At 40.3% G+C, this 21,852-nt stretch overlaps 1 protein-coding gene across 2 annotated transcripts in view; it reads left to right on the forward strand.

The window, feature by feature from the left end:
* side-V (sidestep V) overlaps positions 1-20,702 on the forward strand; it is a 31,581-nt gene extending 10,879 nt beyond the window's left edge. The window contains exons 2-13 of one of the 2 annotated variants that reach the window (XM_064679900.1): positions 6,585-6,720; positions 10,465-10,673; positions 10,740-10,984; positions 12,861-12,933; positions 13,661-13,812; positions 13,882-14,089; positions 14,149-14,279; positions 14,361-14,514; positions 14,627-15,379; positions 16,608-16,907; positions 17,042-17,439; positions 19,121-20,702. In XM_064679900.1, the coding sequence (XP_064535970.1) occupies positions 6,585-6,720; positions 10,465-10,673; positions 10,740-10,984; positions 12,861-12,933; positions 13,661-13,812; positions 13,882-14,089; positions 14,149-14,279; positions 14,361-14,514; positions 14,627-15,379; positions 16,608-16,907; positions 17,042-17,439; positions 19,121-19,696 (3,335 nt within the window). In that variant the 3' untranslated portion in view covers positions 19,697-20,702. Of the gene's footprint in view, positions 1-6,584; positions 6,721-10,464; positions 10,674-10,739; positions 10,985-11,789; positions 11,951-12,860; positions 12,934-13,660; positions 13,813-13,881; positions 14,090-14,148; positions 14,280-14,360; positions 14,515-14,626; positions 15,380-16,607; positions 16,908-17,041; positions 17,440-19,120 lie in introns of those variants that run through there. The other variant, XM_064679901.1, reaches the window with a different exon arrangement.
* Positions 20,703-21,852: the final 1,150 nt, after the last annotated feature.

Here is a 21,852-nt window from a genome sequence, read left to right on the forward strand (position 1 = left end):
TATTTGTCAAAAGGTGTCAGTCCACGTTCAAAGCAAACTTCCATTTGCAACTGCTTTTTAGCACTGCCATCAATGGCAACCCGGACAGAAGGAGGCCAAGACTTGGCAAAGATCTTAATGTGCAATGTCTCGGGACAGCCTTTGTACCTGGAGATTTGAGCCAACAATAACGTAAATTTGCAACTTACTTAACACTTACCGCCGGCCTGGACTGAACTAAACTGGAAACTGCGACCCGTTGAACTTCCCTGTGGGGCGAAGCAAACCCATTTATGAGCTGCCATAAACACGTGTAAATCCCGTTCATAATGAAAAAGTCACGATTTCTAGTGTCAATATCGTAAAAGGAATGGGCAAACTGGCTAAATAGGGAAAGAAGTCGTTGCCATAACCATATCATTCCATTCTCATGCCCATTTGGGCAATAAAATCGAAACTAATTGAAGCTCCCACATATTAGAACTTGCGCATACTTCTATGGAGCCCGCCCCTAACAGCGGCTTAACTTATCTATCCATCCGCCATTCGGGCCTGCCCTTTGGCATGATCTAATCACTTTGAGTGATGCCTCTAACCATTGAGACCTCGGTTCGTGTCCATATCCGCGTCCGTATCCGTGTCCATACGCGAGGTTATCTATCGCCTCTGCGTGTTCTGTTTGCATTTTACAAATGTCAACAAAAGAAAATGCACTTTGAGGTTTCTATTAGCGCAAAGGAGGTGGAGAGGCAGTCACACATTCGTCGCGGACGCTAGGAGTACATGTGTGTATGTGTGCATGTGTGCATGTGATAAGCGTGGCAAGCCTCACGCTGCGCTGCATTTGATGGACAGCAAAGCGAGCACGATAAGTGCAACCTAGTGGAACCACCTGAAAACTGGCGACCGACCACTGGCAAACATTCAGTATCTGAGTTTTTCGATTGATATTCCCTTGCGTTCGGGGGTAGCCTCAGGTAATCCATCATAAAATTAGTTTTGCTGCGCTTGCACAAAGATTTTTCATAAAAGATTAACGCAGCGAGCTGCTTGTTATAAATAAAATTCGAAATAACTGTACACGACTATAAAAATACTAGCTGGTATTTCCCGGCTTTGCTCGGTCCAAGTTTTTTGCCTCGAACTTAAGACTTGACAGGAAACTCAATTGTTAAATGTTGGTAATATCAAAATATTTTCATAATGCAGTTTATTTAATAAAAGTCAAATTTACCCAACGCCTTTAAGCTTTGATCCAACCATTTACTTATTTAATTTTCGCCAGGAAAAGCTTTAACAGATAATATCAATTTAAAATTCTATCTAATGGAACCTTCTTTGCACAAAAACCTAGCATGATAATTTTCATTGGCCAACTCAATCTAATGAAAATCCAATCAAATTGCCAAAGCCTGCCACACACATGCGTATATTTTTCATATTTTATAACTTCCTATGCCGGCATATAACAAAGGCCAGTTTATTGAAAGCCCAGGCATTTCTGGTAAATTCAGAAAATCTCTTAAAGGCCCAAAATGGCTGGCAATCAAAGCACTTGGCTAATTCTGGAGTTAATTTAGGTGAGATTGTCACTGGAACGGCATTTGGCCATAAGCAATCGGAATCGTATTATGACTACGCTGGAGCTCTCGGGGCTCGTCAGCTCCAACAAGTGAATGGGCTGCCAGAGCAATTTGAACTTCCGCCAACGCTTTGATGTTGGGGCAGACCCTAAAACTCGACAAATGTGCCTGCAGGAAATATTAAAGCTCAAATGGACGACAACGAGTAAACTTCTTGACTGTGTGCGGCGGTGGGTAGGTGGCCAGGCCATTTGGCCCAGAGTCAAATAAACGGCAACGAAATAAAATACAAAAAAACAAATACACTCAGTTGGCTGCAGGTTGGGGACGACCAGGACGGAACAGGGGCGGGTCATAAATGGCCAACAACTTGGATCGCAAATTGTCAATGGTCACGTGCAGAGCTGTGAGCATTGCTGTCGCTGCTGTTGCTATTGTTGTTGTTGCTGTTTGAAAATATAGAAATAAAGGAAAAATCAAAGACACATTTACTGCACAGCCATTGTCGAGTGGCGCCTATTGAATGGATGGAGACGTTCTCTTGAGTCATTGCCAATTTGTCGCCAGATACTGTCGATGTTACTGAATTGTGCTGACATGTGGCTCAAAGACAATATAAAATCTTGGCTAAAGTTCAATTGGCTTAGGTGTTTGAGCGCCAAAGTAGCAAGTGGGAGGTCGTTGGTTCAAATTTAGCTTTTATTTAAATTTTTCGCTTGTTTATCAAATTTATTAATATTATTATTTACAATTTTAACGGATTAAGTTATGCCTGAAGTTGGTGCCAATTACTGTTGTGTTTTTACACAATCTATTTTGGTACGAATATTATTCATTTGAATAATGCGATGCCGGTGGTCATTAAAGGGAACATTTAATGTTTTTTTTTAAATCAAATAATGAATTTCAATCATGTTGCTATTAATATGTTAATTATTCCCCCAAAAAGAAATAATCCTTTTTATATCAAAGTACAATTCTTAAATTTATATGAAGAAACGGAAAAGATATCTAAAGAACGATTTAATAAATTAAAAGCTTGCATTTTGAATATATTCTTAAGCAAATGTTGCTTAAAACGCATTAATCATAATGGCAAGAGCAGCTTTTGTTTCTCCCATTAATTGTCAATACCTTATATTTATCTTAGCCATATATCACTTACAGATCTCGGTATACACTCAAGCTTTAGGTTAAAATAAAAATTCCATTTACAAGCTCTTACCTAGTTTCATGTCCCTGTGCCACAATCTATTTCCTTTCCCTTTTTTTTATAAAATACAAACATTCTATTTGATTTATTTGGTGATCTGTTTGGATCGTTGCTGTTGCTGCTGGTGTTTGTTTTACGAGAGGCGCCAAGTTGTTGTTTTTTATTTATGAATGCGGCGAAAAGCTCTCGAGGCCAGTCGCCTCTGCTGCTTTCTCATTTCCCATTGCCAGTGGGGCCCCCGAGGGCGTAGAGCAACAAATGATCTAAATAATTACCTCCAAGTGTACATGGAGTTTTAGGCATAACTCGCCACATGCAGCTGATTGTCAAAATATTTTCATTTCAATTTCAAGCTGCAGGCAAAATAAATAAATAAAATGCTCGTTTACGTTAGCAACGGGGAGAAATTGACTGAATGACTGATTGACTGAATAATTGGACTGCACTCAACATTGATTGTTTTGCCAAGTGGTGTAAATGAGCTGAGGATTTTGGATGCAGCGTTGCTCCAAAGATCAAAATGTGGCTATTGGGCAATGGGTGGATATATGGGAAAAGGAAATAGCTGGTGAGAAGTAGCATATGTTATATGGAAATCCAATCTAAAATTTAGACGATATATAAGTTTAATATATTGGAAAGATGTGAGAGCTATTCTACAACATAAGCTCATAATAGAAACCCATATACGATAGATTAATATATTGGAAAGCTTTCAGAGTTCTTTTATAATATAAACTCATTGAAAAACCGTCGCCCTTAATGCTATACGACAAATTTCAGTTACCAAATTCTAAGAATCGCATGCAATTGACATGCATATTGATGTTCGGAGTTCATAAACTGAGTTTCTGGAACCCTATAGTAGTATCAAAGTGTTCTTCGCCCTCATATTGAATAGTATACAATATTATTATTGTTCATGTTTTACATATAAAAGCAGCTCTGTAAATGCCTAGGAGAGAGGCAAAGGGAATTGAAAACAACTTGGATGCGTCATGTTGACGCCCACATTAAGTGGCACTATTATGAGGCGACAACATCGGACCAAGAAACTTTTCTGGCCCCCAAAGACTGGGGCAAAGACTGAGATCCATGTCGCTGCTTAATTATAGAATACATCATGCAAGAAATTTGTTGCATGCGCCATTAGCAGCATAGTGTCCGTCAGCGAGAAGGGTGTGGTGGGGTGGTGTGGGACTGACAATGGGACAGGCGCAGGCGGAGACCAAGAAATTTGTCAAAATATTGTTGACTAATAAAAATAGGCCCTATGTCTGGACTAGAGCAGATCAAAACAGATCAGAGATGAACCCATTACGATGCGACACAACATTGAAACGCACTTTCAGCTGAAACTCATGCATTCATTCATTCAATCAATGCGTCCAATTCAGAGCGTGTGACAATAAATCTTCTCGTTTGGTTGTTGGGTATGGAGAGGATTCCCCCGTCACCTAATTTCCGCTACGTATCAAAGCCAAATTGATCGGTTGACCTACCCGACAAATGACAGTTGCAAAAGCTCGCAACGGATCATTTGAATGCCCATTCGATTCGATTTCATTTCGATTTCGATTTCGGAATGTTATAGAGTGTGTGAACATTTGTTGTTCGACTGCAATTAACAATTGAACACTTTGCTTGGAGCCTTAGCCCCAACTTTTACAGATGGCTGACCCGTCTTCATCCGTAACTCATTTAGATGCGGCACCAATTGTATCGCTTTGATCTGTTGACCTCATTTCGCTTTAATTCTGAAGACAAACAAATTGCATTTGCCCTCAATGAATTAAATCATTCGTTCAATCCCAATTGCGGTCATATTTTTGGCGCCTCCAACCCGTGGCGCATTGGTTAAGTGGACTTATGTATATAAATTTTTAGACAAGTAGAGGCTTTCGATTTGTTACACTGATTTGACACATCTTTCTCGATTCGTCTATGGCTATAACTAATGGCCATGCCCATTTCTCATGTTCTAGTAATGGCGCCCCAAATCGGGTTCTCTGCTGCAATTTGTTAGTGGAACTTTGAATGAATGTGAAGCAGATGGTAGGGACGGAAGATGGTTCCGTTTGTGTTTCATCAACTCGAAATAAATCGATAGATAGGAGATGTGTGCATATAGAATAAATTGCATTCCAATTTGGGTTTATTATAAGCTAGAAAAAATTATATGGCGTCGTCCTGCAGAGACTGTAGGCAGTCAAATGCCAACATGCTATGCACGCCCTTGTGATTTGTTTATTTGTGAGTAAAAACAAATTCCATAAGTAAATATAACTACTACTAATTGCTGCGGGATTTAAGCCAGCGACCTACGGGTTGTTAGTCCAGAACAAATATCTCTCATTCTTCCATTTATGCTTAGATTTTCCTAAAATGTTGAGCTGGAATTCCAATTCTCTTCGCCATGGTTTTATTTATAAGTATATTGCCATTTTTTGCCACAGCATTTTAAATTTAAATTGCTTCACTTAAACTTTGGAGCTTTTACTGTGCCATTATTCAGTTAATGTCTCAACCGAAACTCATCATATTATTAAAACCACAACAATTTATGCCACAACATTCCATTCACTGCACGAATATTCATTAGCTAATAATAATTCACTTCCAAACGTTCCGCCCTGCCCCGCCCACTGTAGCTTCTCCCTTGACATATTCATTTCATATGCAAAGCGTGTGGTGCTTATTACAACAATTAATCGGGCATGGATATAAGTTTGTTAGTTGGTTTACTTTTGCATGGGGCGGGGCTGAAAAGTTTACAGTTATATTACGAATATAGCGCCAATTAAGAGAAATAAAAATGCATTAAGTTAATTAAATTGCAGTAACGAAGAAGGCGGAAAAGCTACGTTTTCATAATCTACTTAATAGATAAATATTGACTAATATTTTTAAAAGCTTAACAGCAAAGCAAACAATAACAAAAAAAATAACTATTTACATTGCCGAGGCACTAAAAAATTTGATAAGCTTGCCATAGTGGAGCAAAGGAAAGAGTGGGGCTTCAGACATACATACACATATAGGCACGTACGACACGCCCATTGCCTTTGGAAATATGGGAAATATAATTTGTATAATTACAATGCTTTGATAATACCAAATACCAATCAACAAGAAAAGCAACAATAACAATATCGCTTCAATTGTCAAATGGCCTGAGCTACACCCAGTTGCCCCGAACCGCCTGGGAGGAGGGCCACAACTAATTGCCCGCCAGCCGAGCGGCTCATTGAGCTCCACAGCGGGCGGCACGCACAGCGCGTCGCCATCGTAGAAGCCATCGATGTCGACACCACGTCGCGAGCTGCGAGTTTTGAGGCGCCACACGACACTCCGAGGCTACGCACTCGCTGTGCATTGACACTACCACGTAGTAGATGCATAGATGATGACGATGATGACGACTCCATATCTGAATCCCAATCCGCACAATGGGCCCGCCCGGCCAGACCGGTCCGTGCTGTGCGCCCTTCGCTTACCCTTTCAGCGCCAGCTTATCATAAAAGGAAATCAAGCTGTCAGTCAATTTATAGTTATTGCAGAGTATACAAAGCAAGTTACAGATACGCACGCACCACTGCCACGAAGCGCTGCCAGCGGCAGAGCGCCTCACGCACAATGTCAAAGTTCACATATATTTCAATTAAGTGCAATCCCAAACAATAGCTAACATTACACTAGCCTAGAAGTCACAATTTCCCTTGAATAACATACGTCATTTGCATTTAATTTCGTGTAATATTTATAATTGATATCCATGCTCATTCCCAAATTATTTTCTTGCCTTTCAGGACCTCTATCGGAGGTACTCACAGCCGTGGGCTCGGAGGTGGCGCTGCCATGTGATCTAATGCCCGGCACAATGATCGCTGATAAGGTCCAACTGGTCATTTGGTATCGTCAGGGAAACGTTAAACCCATCTATACGTAAGTACCTTGATTATAATCTTAATTATAATTGTAAGTAACAAGAAGCCTATTTTCTATAATACTATCCCAAAACTTCCCGGCCTTGCCCGGTGCACATATTTTGCTATACATTTTAGAAATCATTTTTGTATCCATTTCCCGCCCGTGGGTTTTTATTTATAGATTTTTAGCTTTTTACACACATGTTATTACATCAGTTAATTAAGGGATTTTTTACCATTCTATAAAATGTTTGCCATCTTCTCAAGTACGTTAAGACGCCTGGAAGCCTCTTAAATATAATTTGATTATAAGGCGTTCAAATCTCTCAAATAAGTTGCCATTAAAGTAACACCCCCTTAAAAGTTAACTGGCAAAATTGCCAAATATATTTTGATATTTTCGATGTTAAAAACGGCGACATATTTAAGAACTCACCCCAAACGAGTGTATGTCAACTGTTTTGGTTTGATTCCCAGGTCTCTGGGCCAATTATGAAAATCTGAAGACGACGACACTCGCGACTAGGTGCGCTCATTATAAATTCTATTAACGTTGGGCATTTATGTTGAATTTGACGATATAAACATTACTTACGAACACACATTCATAATCGTATATAAAAAGCGCCATGTACACGTGAGTACGTGCATCTGTTGGCCTGATATTTTGTTGTTTTCGTGTTGTTTTGTGGGTGGACAGGGGCAGGTGTATGTAGCTGCAAGCTTCAAGCCAAATGGTTTTTAACAAGCAAGGCAATCAGAAGTATGTACCGCGGTATGCCAAATGTTGGCAGGTGGGCACAAGATGGGTGGCATGGGCTAATACATATGAATATCGTATATATATAAAGGTTTATCTACATGTCGTGTGATGTTAACCAACCAGAAAGTCGCTGAAAATGCTTTACCTTGAGCTCAAAGGCACACAGCGTCGCTTTAGGAGGGTAAAAGCTGATGGACTGAGGCGCACTAGACCAGAAATTGATTTTGCATACGATGGTAACCTTGGCACAGCCACACACCTCCCTCGCATCTCAAAGACTCGCAACCAGAATCGATTATGCCCAAGTCAAAGTGTCAAAGTTAAATGTGCATTCATGTGGTTCGATTGATTTTACAGTATAGACTCGCTGCGGTGACTGCAATTACAGTTGCCAGTGCCGCTTTTATGGCCACATAAATTTTACGGCCCTGCCCATCGAAATGCACTCATCACACCTCGCGTCTCTACAAAAGATCTGGAGTGCTACCAAATAAAGCGTTTTTCTCTCGTGCCCGCATTCATTTTATTGTTTTCCATCAATTTTAATTTGCTTTTTCTACACTTCATAAATTTTCGTTGGGACTGTTGTTCTAGAGCTTTTACAGCACGAATGAAATTTCCATATGCCAAGAAGGTCGGAAGATTAATTACATGAGAAGTTTGTTGCCCAATTGCAGGGCACCCAGGTACAACTGTCTGAAGGCCCTAGCCCCAATCAATGACCTTTGGCTGCCCAGGGCGCATGTACTTATGAATTAGGCATGGTGGCAATATATGTACATCGAGTCCGACTGTTGTGGGTGAAGCAGGGCAGCTCACATTTTTGGCTGTTGAACCTAATTTAATTATCTTAAAATCCATTAACAAATAACCATCCATCATGCGGCACTTACTCGTACTCCTGTTATTGTTTCTGCTACACATTGCAGTCGCTTTGGATTTTTTTCCTCTTTTTTTTGGGAGTCTGGGTTACTTATGGGTGCATTTGAATTTTTCTAGTGATAAATCAACAGCGACATGAGGGCTGAGAACGTAGCTGATATGCATAAGCTTTTGATATATTCAAGATGTGCGATAATCTAGGGGAATGCTTTGATAACAAGCGATCATAAATAATGTGCCATGAAAATGGGATAAAGTGTGGCTGGGCAGCCCAGCGTCTGACCTCTATGAGGCTTAGATAGAACGCAGCATTCAATAGCAATTGTAGCATTTAAATAGCCTAGTCAATTGAGTAAAGTAGTGGTAGTTAAGTATTGATAAATAAAAGAAACGCAAAGACGCATTCGGCAACAAACTCCTTATAAGGTATTTAATAATATAAATTATAGGGTATATAAAAAATAAAAAATATTTTAAGCAAATCTTTACTTTTAATTATAAAAGCACCTAAATTGTTCCGGCACTTATAATATACATTTATTCCGTTTATGAAAACGTTTTTTTCCATAATTTCCACAAGCGCATTAATTGGAGCGACTCCAGAATATCGCATACTAAATAATATATCCACGCAAATGTAAATATTTTGCATTTTACCTTTCCAGAAAAAAATGTAAATGGATGCTTCTGTTTTTTATGATAAGAGCCAACAGTAAAATGTATTTTAATGCCAGTGCGTTTCCCTATTTAAAGCTGCTTAAATGTTGGCACAGGGAACGCAAAATTAAATGCAGCTATAGGCAAATAAAGTGGCATACAAAAAACTAAAATTCAAATGGAAGCGGCTTAAAAGATGCACACACAAAAAGCAAGCGCTAAATTGATCAATTAATGAATTGAAGCAAACTATAAAATGAAAAAATTAAAAAAAAAAAGCACACAGGGCTGGCCAATGCATTAACATAAACAGCCAAATTTATTTTGTTTGCCCGCATTTAGGGGGAAAACCAGCAACAACAGCAATGGGCGGGTCTTAGGGGGCGAACACACAAAAAGGGCAACGCAAATTCGGGGACAAAAAAACACAAAGCAAATTAAAAATTTACAAGTGTCATCAAATTAAGTGCCACACACATAAAAAGCCAAACTAATGTGCCTGGGGAAAAAGTAAAAAAATTAGGTAAAAGAGAGAGAGAGATGTAAAAAGGGCACAGAGTGAGATGGAAAACCAGAAAACTATTTAAATGTAACCATTTGAAATGTTTAGAAAAAATGAATGCCCCCAAGAACTAAATAAAATTTTATAAAAATCGAAAGATCCGAATGCACTTTGGATTATTTACGATTTGTTGTTGCTTCTGTTTGCTAGCTGTAGCTTTGGGGCGTTGACATTTAATGCGGCATTTTGTCAAAATGCAGAGGGACACCTATAAACCAAAAAAAAAAGACAAAAAACGTTTGGCAATAACAATAAAAACTGCTTGGCCGTTTGTATATTTTTTCTGTTTTCAATTTTCATTGTTTGCAGTTGGTTCTGATTGGACTGCTGTTCTGATTGCTGGGGAAAGTTAATGAGACATTCTATTTTTACGGCGATTACGAGTGGATTTTGTTGCATTTTCAGCAATTTTTATTTCCATTTAATTTCTGATTTGACACACATTTTTCTATATATATGCATTTTAGTTTGCCTCTCTTAATTGCTGCCAAATAAAATCGATTGATGACCATAAAACTATACCCAGGTGAATGTCTGGCATGTGCACTAATCTCTAGGGTGTGCCATCGCAGAGACTTTGTGATTTTTATAGATATTCGTATAGACATTTATATGGTCAGTGGCACCAGACATGATTCAGATTTGATTAAGAGACAACATCATTAGACGCTAGACTCAATTTAACACAATTAACTTTTCTTAAATATTTATGCAACTTAGCATTCCCAGTATATCTTGTACATTCAAAATCTACAAGATTTCATTTGTATAAATATATAAAATCCACTTGCTAAATTCAATTACAATTCAAAATCCCTTTAGTGACATTTGAAATATGCTAATTTTACGATAATATAATTGAATATTTCACGTTTGTTTCGCCGCCTACCCCACAGTTTTGATGCCAGGGGTCGACCGCTGCATCAGGCAATACCCTGGGCCGATGAGAACGTCTTCAACAAGAAGGCCCACTTCTACTATGACACAAATCCACCAGCTTTACGCATCAAGAACATTCAGACCACAGATGCTGGGCTCTACAAATGTCGCGTTGATTTCCATAAATCACCAACTCGCAATTGGCGCATTAATGTGACAGTCCTGGGTGAGTGGAAGTCCTTATACTCTAGTTGACTATTTGATTATATTTATTTTACATTTTCATTTGCAGTGCCACCCACGCAGTTGACCATATTGGACCACCATGGAGCAGCAGTGCGCGACCAGACCGCTGGCCCCTATCTGGAGGGAGATAGCATCAATTTGACTTGCCTATCCAGCGGTGGGGTGCCACCACCTCGTGTTTCCTGGTGGCGCGAACATGCCCTCGTCGATGACTCGTTTCAGATGCTGCCCGACGGTTCGGTGCGCAACACGCTGCACCTGAAGAATATTCAGCGCAAGGATCTGCTAACGGTAAGTGGCCAGATGACATCCGAAAATTCTTAAGCCTTATTTATGAGCCAAGTCAACAAAGACGCTCGCTTCGACGGCCGCTTCTAAAACCCATGCACAATAGCCAATGCTGCCCATTTATTTCGGTTAGCCACAAAAGCAGCGCATCATTAATGACAGCGCTCGGTGTGGCCAAGTCCCCAGCCCCATCCCTATTCCCATCTGCGTCCGCACAATGGCTAATAGAAATCAAAGCGCCTGGGAAATGAATGCAGCCGCGACTGCATTGGGAATTGTTCAGTCCGAGGCTGTCGGCTGCCAGTTGCCAGTTGGCAGTTGATTCTAAGCCGATTTAACTTTGCTTGGTGTAATGAACAATATTGTTAGACCGCTAATCCAGCGATTCAGCGCTCGTACACAACAGCACCTCTGCCCCTCTCCAGCCCACCTATCTCGTGCGGCCCACTTGTACAAATTGTGCGCTATTGTGAATGGGTAGTCTTTGTGCTCGGTGAGCATTGTGAACCAAACCGAATTAATGCTGGTCTAGAAATCACTTGAAACTTGTGCGGTGTAAATCCCAGAATTATTAGTCCACAACAAAGATGGTTCTTGAATAATTTCCAGCTGGCTTGCAGGCCTATGACAAATATGTATATACCTTGGACGGAGAGAAATAAGAACTAAGCTCCTGGTTCTGAGACACGTGACCGCAAGCTATTTATAGCTTGGTGTTTGAGCGTCGCACTGACAAGAGAGAAATCGCCGTTTCCAATCTAGCAGCCGTTTTCAGTTTAAATATTTGTTTATTGAATTTGTTATCATGCATCAAGAAAAGAGTAAAAATAAGTTTGAATTAATAAAATTGGAGCGGAAATTTGAGCTGATTGAAACAGCCTTAAGTTGCTGTATTTTTTAACCACGGTGACAAAAGTTAATGTTCTCTAGTATCCGTAGATCATTTTTAAAACACAAGAAGTTCGTGAGGTTAGTAAACCAATACATTCAAAGGAAAAATGCAATTAAAATGATTAGCTATTTAGCAACATATTTTCTCTGGCATGAAAATCGCCGCGCACAGTACTAGTTTGGCTTGGGAAACTGCATACCCCAAACCCAAGCTAAACATCATTAACAGCTCAACAAAAGCCAAACTCGATTGATGTTTAAAAGCGACATAGTTTAGAGATATAACAGATGAAAAGCAACACCGTTAAATGGAAAACAGACAATACGAAAATACATTGTACGTTAGCAATAAACACATCGGGACAACGATGACCTACTGCGACCCCACCTGGTGAGCGGTCGATGCGACAGAAATATTGTATAACCCAATGAAATTTATGACCTAATTTCCTAGCCAAAAACGACACTTTGACAGACTGCGCAGCAGCAAGCAGGCGAACAAGAAACATAACGAAACGAGGCCGTTTTAATTTTCCCCGAGTTATGCAAATATTTTTATTAGACATCGTTACAATTTTCGTGCCTCAATAAAATGCCCGAATTGGAAACGTATATATGGCCAGAAAGTATCGCATTACCAACAACAACAACAACTACAATTCAGCTACAAAATTTATGATATTAATACAACAGAGCGAGCCTTTGAGCTGCCGTTTGACTACGACGGAACGTAACATAATTGATTAACATTTTCTGAGTGGTAGGTGGGGGCGTTGTTTCTGTGGAGCTGTGTGCGTGTTCGTGCAGCATTTCAAGCAATTAAAATTAAATGTTCACCTCTTGGTCAGGTTGATTTATCATCTCTCAGACGTTCTCCCATTATCGCCAATATTTTATCGCATATTATAGTATATTGTATTCATAGTAGGCCAATTATCGTATTATGCATAAATCAATTTATTTATTTTGCTCTCTTTCCACCATGCAGATGTACACCTGCCAGGCCACCAATGGCCATGTCGTTCCGGCGCTGACCAAAAAAGTTATCCTGGACATGAACCGTAAGTTGAGGCAATCATCTTTAATATGCATGTCCCGTTTCATATTACAATTTTATTCAAATAATATATGCTGAAAATTTTCCGCTTCTGTTTGTCAGTTTTCGTTACGTTTATGGTTCGACGTGGGCGTTTGCGGAATGTCAACAGTTCAAGGCCGCACAGGGGAGTGGGGTTGTTTGAGGTTGCGCACAGTGCACCACTGACGGCTATTGCATGAAAATTAATGTAATTAAAGTTTTTGTCATTGTGGTTGGCTCTAATGGGCGTCCAATGTTTATGCATTTATGGCATCAAACCTACTAAAATGTTGGGTTGAGCTACTCTGCGAATATGCTAATCGCAATGTGGATACCATGGGTGCAGGCAGTACAATGATAATAAGCTTGTATATCGTTATAGTATGTTAGTGGTAAAGTGGTTTCAAGTACATAGACAACAGCGTTTTAGGCATAATTAAAATACCTTTTATTCCATAAAGATAATATAACTGGGAAAATAGTACCAAAAATTATAATTCAATGACTGACATAAAGCCCGTATATATTCTACATTTTAGCTTTCATTCCTAATTTTAGTCCTTTTCGTAATTTTAGATCAAATTTTCAGAAATGTAATGCTTTAGGAATAGTTTTTATTGTATGATGTGAAAAAATTATTCTTAATAATTTAAAACATTTTTGGTAAATTTTACTTAATATACCCATCTCTTCTCTCGTGTTCTACTCAGTGCCTCCACTAAGTTTGCTGCTTCAGGGACTCAATCACGCTGTAGTCGCCGGCACACGCACCCATGTAACCTGCACGGCAGTCGGTGCTCGTCCGCCGCCACACATCATCTGGTCCAAAGCTGGTCAGATACTGAAGGGTTCTTCACAGTCGGTAAGTCAGAAGCTAGCACTAATCATGCACGTCATCAATCAAACAACTTTACTTAACTTCAACGCATAGACTGCCTCCGATGGCAATACGACCATATCTGAGCTGATGCTCATACCCGTGCCGGAGGACAATGAGCGTCAAGTGGTATGCTCCATTGCTCTCAACTCTGGCATAACATCTCAGCAACTGCACGAAGGTGATACCACGGTGATGACAACCATGGGCAATGGCAACATGGGCCTCTACCTGAAGGATTCTCGTGTGCTCAATGTGACGCGTAGGTTGACATTAACTCTAAAGTGAGTACGAACTATAGCTCTTCACTATTCCTTGCAGATGCACCAATTGTTAATCTGAATTTGGGCGCGCCACTCGATCCCAATAACCTGCTCAAGGGTTCCGATGTCTATCTGGAGTGCGATGTGCGTGCTAATCCTGCTATTACCCGTGTCGAATGGTATCACAATGTATGTGGCATTTTTGAAATAAACATTTTTAAGTTGTATTAAACCTCGTATCGTAATTGAAATATTAAAATACTTATGTAGGATAAACAACTGCACTCATCACGTGGCATAATCATATCCAATCAAACGCTGGTACTCCAGGGTATCTCCAAGTCGTCACATGGCCAGTACTTTTGCCGTGCTACCAATCTGCAGGGCAGCGTGTCTAGCAACGAAGTTTACCTGGATGTCAAATGTAAGTGACCGACAAGCGACCAGTACTTGACCTGAGCATTCGTCTTTATCCTGCACTCCTGCACTCGTGGCACTTGTCCTGCTCTTGTTCTTCTTTTCTATCTGCCCCACAGATCCGCCTGTGTGCAAGTCAGACTCGACGATTATACGCGCCGCACTCAAGCAGACAATCAACATTACCTGTGAGGTGGACGCCAATCCACTCGATAATCTAAATTACAAGTGGCACTTCAACAACTCGCTGGAAAGTCTCATCGAGCTGCCGGTGCTGGCGCAGCTAGTGCCCGCCACGCTGCCACTGCCGCTGCAAGTGCCATCCGGCGGATATTATCAGCGCAGCAAACGGAAGCACACACATGGCGCCCAGCGTCTGCTGCACGGTCGCCATGGGCGCGTGGCTAGCATTGTGGACATGACAGATGCTGGTGCCGTACGCTTCGAGGATGACTACGAGCTGGAGCACGAGGAGCAAGAGCTCGACAGCTATACGGATTATGTGGAGCAGCCCTACACGCAAATGGTCTACTCGAACATGATGCACAAGAACCATGTAGAAAACAAGCAGCCTCCTCGCAAGCAGCAAACACAGCAGCAGCAGCTCCCCCAACCCGGCAGCGACTCAGCTTCGCATCACAGCAATGCGGCCAGCAGTGGCCAGCTGGCAGAGCGCAAGCGGTTGGCGGCGCTGCACAAACAGCAGCACCATCGCCAGTTGCTGGCCACGCCTGCGACTACAGCTGCGCCCCCCTTGAACAATGTTTACAGCTACCATGTGGAAAGCTATGAGAGCTTTGGCGCCATCTCCTGCGTGGCCAACAGCCCCATGGGCCACAGCCAGCCCTGTTGGTATCACATACAGCCGGCAGGTGAGTGCGTTTGCTGACTTACCTGGCCAGTCAATGGGTCGTCAGTTAGTTGAAAATTGAAAAAACAACAAATATATATTTTAATTAATTGCACATCGAACATTTCCAACACGCTGACGTGCAACATGTTTACTCAATTCCGGCTGCTGCTGATGCTGCTGCGGTTTGCCGTGAGGCTAGGGTTGGACTCGATTGCGGCCGCAGTGGCCAGCAGATAATTGTTGCACGTAACGCGGCCAAGTGGCAGCCATTTGGTGCGTGAATCTCTGCGCGCGTTATTTACATTTCGCTGCTGGGAAATATTGCAGCGATGTGGCAATTTTACGCGTCGCAATTGTTTGTCGTTTGGCGCAGCAGCACCAGCGGACCGTCCGGCTGTCCAGTTGTCCGTGTTGCCATTGTCCCTGGCAGCAATAAAAGCTACGTTTACCAACAGTCATGTTGTTGCTGTTGTTGGTGTTGATGCAGCCAGCTTCAATCTGTGTCGCCAATAATCTGATAATCAAATGCAATAAATTGCAAGGCACATCATTTATTTACCTATCGCCCAATGGCTGTTGCCGTTAAATTAAAATACACAACGACCCTGGCCTGAAATGCCAAAAGGATAATGGAACAGCAGCGCAATAACCCTGAAACATAGTATACACAAATTGCATTTAAATCAATGCATTTTAAAGCTGATTGTTTTTGAATCAATTTATTTGTTCAACGATTTTTCAAAGAAAATGTACTTAAATTGTTTTATTTGAACGTATTGACAGCTAATCTGGTTGCAAAATGAAAGTCTATTTTTAAGCCTTTCAATTACTTTTCGTAACGGATTCTATTAGATATTTGCTATCTATCAGACATTTAATTATAATACATACAGCAAAATGCAATGAATGAATTGCTTAATTCATGTAAACTCGGGCGCTTTTCGTAATCTTTTGATTTTTATAGATGCTGGCAGAATTCGGTCCTATAATCTGTTACGTATCGTATTCCCACGAAAGCTTATACATCTTAGAAGCTGATTTTCGACAGGTTTTTACTTTTCTGTTTAAAATAGTGCTAACAATTTAATAGTTATTGCAATTTAATTTTCAACAATGCAAGTGCAAATTGATTTTGATATTTTCGCCAGCTTTAGACAAATCCACAAATTACCACCAAGCAACACGAATATTTCTGTTGAATTTGAACCAGCTTAACGCTACATTATTATTGTTATTTTAATTCACAGATCTACCCGAGCCGGTAAAAAACTGTACGACGTATAATGCCACGGCCAACTCGTTGCAGATACAATGCATACCCGGCTACGATGGCGGCATTCCACAGCATTTTCATGCCCAGGTCTACGATGAGCTCACCCGCCAGATACTTTACAATGCCTCCTATAAGTATCCGGACTTTACAGTGAAGCGTCTGCCTAGCGATTCGGCTTTCAACATACGTGTAACAGCAGTCAATGCACAGGGAGCCAGCAAGGTGGCATATCGCGTTCGTGGACGCACACTCTCCGCTCCCCTTCTGCGAACAGGTAAGACACAATGAATAAGCCGACTGTTTAGCCACCAGCTTCTGCTTTTGGCATTTTCCGTATTCTCTCATTTGCAACATTTACTCATGCACTCTTTCTGCCCCTTGTTGCTGTTGTTGTTGTTGTTGTTGCAGCATCCTCGACCGCGGTGCTAGTGCAATTGACACCGCTGCTGGGCGCGCTAGTTGGCGTCATTGCGACACTCTTTTTGGTGGCCATTTGCGTTGTGATCTTTATTAAATTCCGCAGCAAACAGAGCCGCCGGCATGTAAATGGTGATGCCACCACAACGGAGGCGGACAAAGGCAGCGCTGAGCCGCTGTCGCGCAACATGGGCAGCCATTCAAGTTTGGAGGACAAAAACCCGGATGTGGTGCCGCAGGAGGCCAACAGCGAGGATGAGTTCCATCTGGAGGAGAAGGCTTTCGACCGCTTGAATATGGAATCACAGCGCATTCTGTACACACCACCCACGCGCATTAACACCGCTTCGCCGCCGCCGCCTTCGCTCTCGCCCACCTTTGGCAAACAGGTGAGTCGCTAGAGAATAGGGAAGGATTGCCGATGTCGTCCCCGCCGGCAATTTATGCTACAGTGGTTACTCTAAAATTAAAAGCAAAAAATATTTCAGGCCTACAGTTGGGAAAGCAAAATATTATTAATGAGTCCACGCACTTTTATAGCGCCTCATTTGGGGATGTTTGTTTAAATTGTTCCGTTCTCGAAACTTTTTGTATTAGTAATTTTAAAACATGTTGCATACCTTCAGGCTTGTTCGTGGTGTTGTTTATTTTGCTGCATATTTGATTGGGCCCAATTCAAATATATTTTTGTCTAAAATTTCAATTCCTATTTTTAAAGAACTTCAAATAGTCGTAAATATATTGAAGTAGTCCAAATATGTATTCCTTATAATTTTCTTATAAAAATGTCCCATAAAACAATTTAAATCGATTTTTGTGGCAAGATACACAACACAGTCAAGACAAGCGCTTCACAAATTTCTCAAAGTTTGGCTTACTTTTTTGTCTGGCTACATAAGAAGCCATTTAACTTGAGTATTTTCTTGGCTGCCACACACTGGGTTCAGCTGAAAGCTCTCAACTTTAGTCTAAATTTAGCCAATGCCACCCCATGTCCTGATTATCACAAGCCGCAGATACAAATTCATGGTTAGCCAATGCATATGAAAATTAATTTTGATATGCGAGGATGGCCTACCCGGCTTCGTCTCTAAAACCAACAATATCCTCAAATATAGCAGGCAGATATTGGGTAATACGATTATTTTGTATGGACAATATGAAATTTCTCGGCTTATGCCCATAGAACACACAAGTTATTGTTACACATTATTGACACAAATTAATTTGGGAGGCTGTTGGCAAAGTGTGGTCGTGGCATTATATGTACCGATAACCATTGCAAACCGAAGGAAAACTTGCCCACATTTTAAAGCAATTAGTCAAAGATCGCAAATAAATAAAACATAATTGTGGTCTCGTTTATGCCCAAATCGTAATATTTTATTGTCTATTCTAAGGATAAACTTTAAACTAAAAATAGTAAAACCCATATTGTTAATAGATAATGCTGTCAAGCTATGTCATAAAGGCCGGTCTTCGTGCTCAAATCTTTAGTTTTGGTTAGGGATATCGTGATGCGTAAGCCTTAGGGCACAGTAGACAGTTTTATTTATAGTTTCGATGGATAATTTATAAACATAACCTACATGTAATAAAACTAATTAAGACGAAAAAGTGTGCTTAAGGCTCTACACAGTTTTACTCGAATTTCGGAACACCCACTTTCTATACACATGATAAAAATTATCATTGTTGTCGCTCTTTCAGCCAAGAGCCGACATTAAATTTTGATGAGCTAAAAATGGTTTTTGCTTTGACTGGCCAACCAACTGGCCAAATTTTAAGTTACTTTTGTTTGGCTTTTAGTTTGTGTTGTATTACCTCCCGCCCCCAATGCCCTGTGCCGTTGGCTAACAAGCTCATTAGCAGTTAAAGTTGTTTTTGCTACTAACTACTACCACTAACTTTTTAGCAAATATGCAACAAATTTGTTATCTAAATTTAAATATGCAGCCCAAATATAAATAAAAGTTGCACTTTGGATTTTTAATTAATTATGAGTACTTTCTAAACCAACCTCCCTACTGCCCCACCCCAATCTCCACCCACTCTCTTTCTCTTTTGCAGTATGGCGAACTGTCGCTGACCACCAATCCCGCCTTTAGCTTGTACAACACACCACAGAGGGCGCCAGCTGCACAGCGTCCAGTATACACGGCTCCACCGCCGCTCTTGTCGACACGAACACCACCAAACATCTATACGAGAATACCGGGACGTGGCAGCAGTGGTCCCAATGGCGGAGCCACCACCTATCTGCCCGCCTACGAAACCCGCACATCTCCCACCTCGCCCTACGGCTCGACTACCACCTGCACGATGCCGCTGCTGAACGGCCAGTCGAATGGCTCCCTGCAAACGAACAGCAGCAGCATTGGAGGTGGAATCACGTGCAATACATTGCCGCATCCAGGCAGCCTGCACTTGGGCGGCGTTTCGGCAGCGATGACCAGTTCAGTGACCAGCGGTAATATAACCATTGGAGCTGCCCAATCGCTGCTCACCTCACCACGTGCCCAAACAGCCTACAGCACACTGGGAAGCGTTGCTGGCACGCAATCGCCGCTGCTCAGCGTGGGCAGCTCCCTGATGGGGGTCGTCGGTGGCGGTGTGGGCGGTAACTATGAGACGGTGAGCTCCTGAGAGTTAGCCAAAGATGACATTAAATGTCAGATCGTGTGCATTGGGGGGAGCAGTACGTGCACCACGTCAGGCGCTGAGCGCACCACCATCGTCTAGAGAACCTGCCCCAAAAACAGAACTGTAATCCCATATTGTATTATAGTTATGTAGTTTAGCTGCCTAGCTGTCCAGACATGCACTTTCGTCTAGCTTTTCGGAATAACACCCAGCTGAAAATGGCATAAAGCGAAGCGAACAAAAAAAATTAATAAGACTTCCAAAATGGCAGAGCGATCATAGAATGTTATATGGGTAAGTGAGAGATCTTGAAGCGACTAAACTTAACTGTAAACCACAAGAGAACAAAGCATTTATAGTTTACTTGTACCAGGAAAACAGTTTGCATAGCGTTGTTTATATGTATGTATATGTGTGTGCAGAAATGATGATATATATTCCATATATATATTTCGGTGAAACCAGGCAATACTAATAGTTGTAGCTTTTATTTATGTACCAAGAATCAGTTAAATACTGAGCCACATAAACTACATATACTTGACATACTTTGTGCGCAAAAAATACTTCAGTGAAAATAATGAGCTATGCTTGTGAATTCATCAAGAAACTAGTTTAAACAAATACTTAACAACTAAATGGAAATACACCATGGTAAAAATTAAAAAATATATATATATATATATATGTATATCTAAAAATCCCTTGAGAATTTAGATGTAGCAAGAGTTGTATATATTAACTAGGCTAAGACCAAGTAAACCATAAAATATAGCATTAATTGTAGCCATTTAACTCATGTAGTCTAAACTAAATTAGTTAGTCACATTGAATCTACGAAAAGACTATCCCCCTTTCAAAAATGAACAAATCCTGAGTATATTACTGACTTATATGGCATAAATAACATAATATAGGCATATATGTATATATTATATATACTATATACATGCATATAGATAATATATATATACGAATACACATAGCACAACATTAAAGGAATCTGACTAGGCGCAAATGATATGTATGTGTATGCATACAATCTATATATATATATATATATATATAATTATATATATGTATTTCGTATATCAACGATAATATTTTTGTTAAATGTGAAAGAACTTTATAAGCATCTGTTGTCGAAACTTTATCAAATATGTAAGTATATATGTAATTAAAATCCAAAATGCCCGCGCCAATGTTCAATGTGTATGTAAACATTTTGCCACCCGCCCAATATTCAAATTAAAAACTCTTTAAGATAAACAAAACACACACACAAACTACAAGTTTTGCCAGTGTTCGAATTTCTTTGGAACCACATCTAAATAAATAAATTGCAAGTGCTTTTTAAATGGACAGAATCAAATAATATTGTGACTCGAATTGTAATTTAACATAAAAAAAAAAATAAATTGAAAATAAATATATTGTATAGTTATCTATATAACTTCCCAAAAATATATATTTTTAAAAAAAAACTTTTGTTTGAAATTGTCACTAAACTTAGGTTTACATTTTCAACATTTCTGTCAATTATATAAGTTGTAAGCAAAATCTTTAATATTTATTTGGATTTTCATTTAATAATATTTCCAAAGCGTTTTTAACGTCAAATACAAATAAATCTTAATATTTAAAACAATGAAGAAAACAAATCTGAAATATGTGCAAGAATAAATAAAGAACTAAATCAGAAAATGAATGTAAAAATGTAATTTTTTGCTGATATATTTAACTGAAAAACCTTTAATGCATTTATTACAAATGCCAAACTATAGCGTTGCGGTTGAATATGGAAAATTTGGCAACAAAAATAATTTACAATTAACAAATAAAAACAAAGATGGAGGAGCCTTTAATTAACCTAAAGAATACATGCCACCTGTCAGAATCTGACTGCTGGCAGTTGACGTTGATTTGATTTGTCGTAGGCTAAAGAAATTTTTCATAATTTAAAGAGTAAGCAAGCCCTCGAGTCGCTGCTAATGACAACAGCGGCACACACACACACACCCAACGGGACACACATGACATGATTTCGTGTGCGCATATTTGTCCATTTGGCAGGACACGCAATACATTTGGAATTAATTAACGCAACAGAACAGAACCCCAGACTCAACCCACAAAAGCACCCAAAAGTGAGCAACCAC

The sequence above is a fragment of the Drosophila montana genome, unplaced genomic scaffold (genome assembly GCF_035044405.1).
Source record: "Drosophila montana isolate Dmon_TW-CO22-7 unplaced genomic scaffold, ASM3504440v1 contig_2081_1, whole genome shotgun sequence".
NCBI lineage: Eukaryota > Metazoa > Arthropoda > Insecta > Diptera > Drosophilidae > Drosophila > Drosophila montana.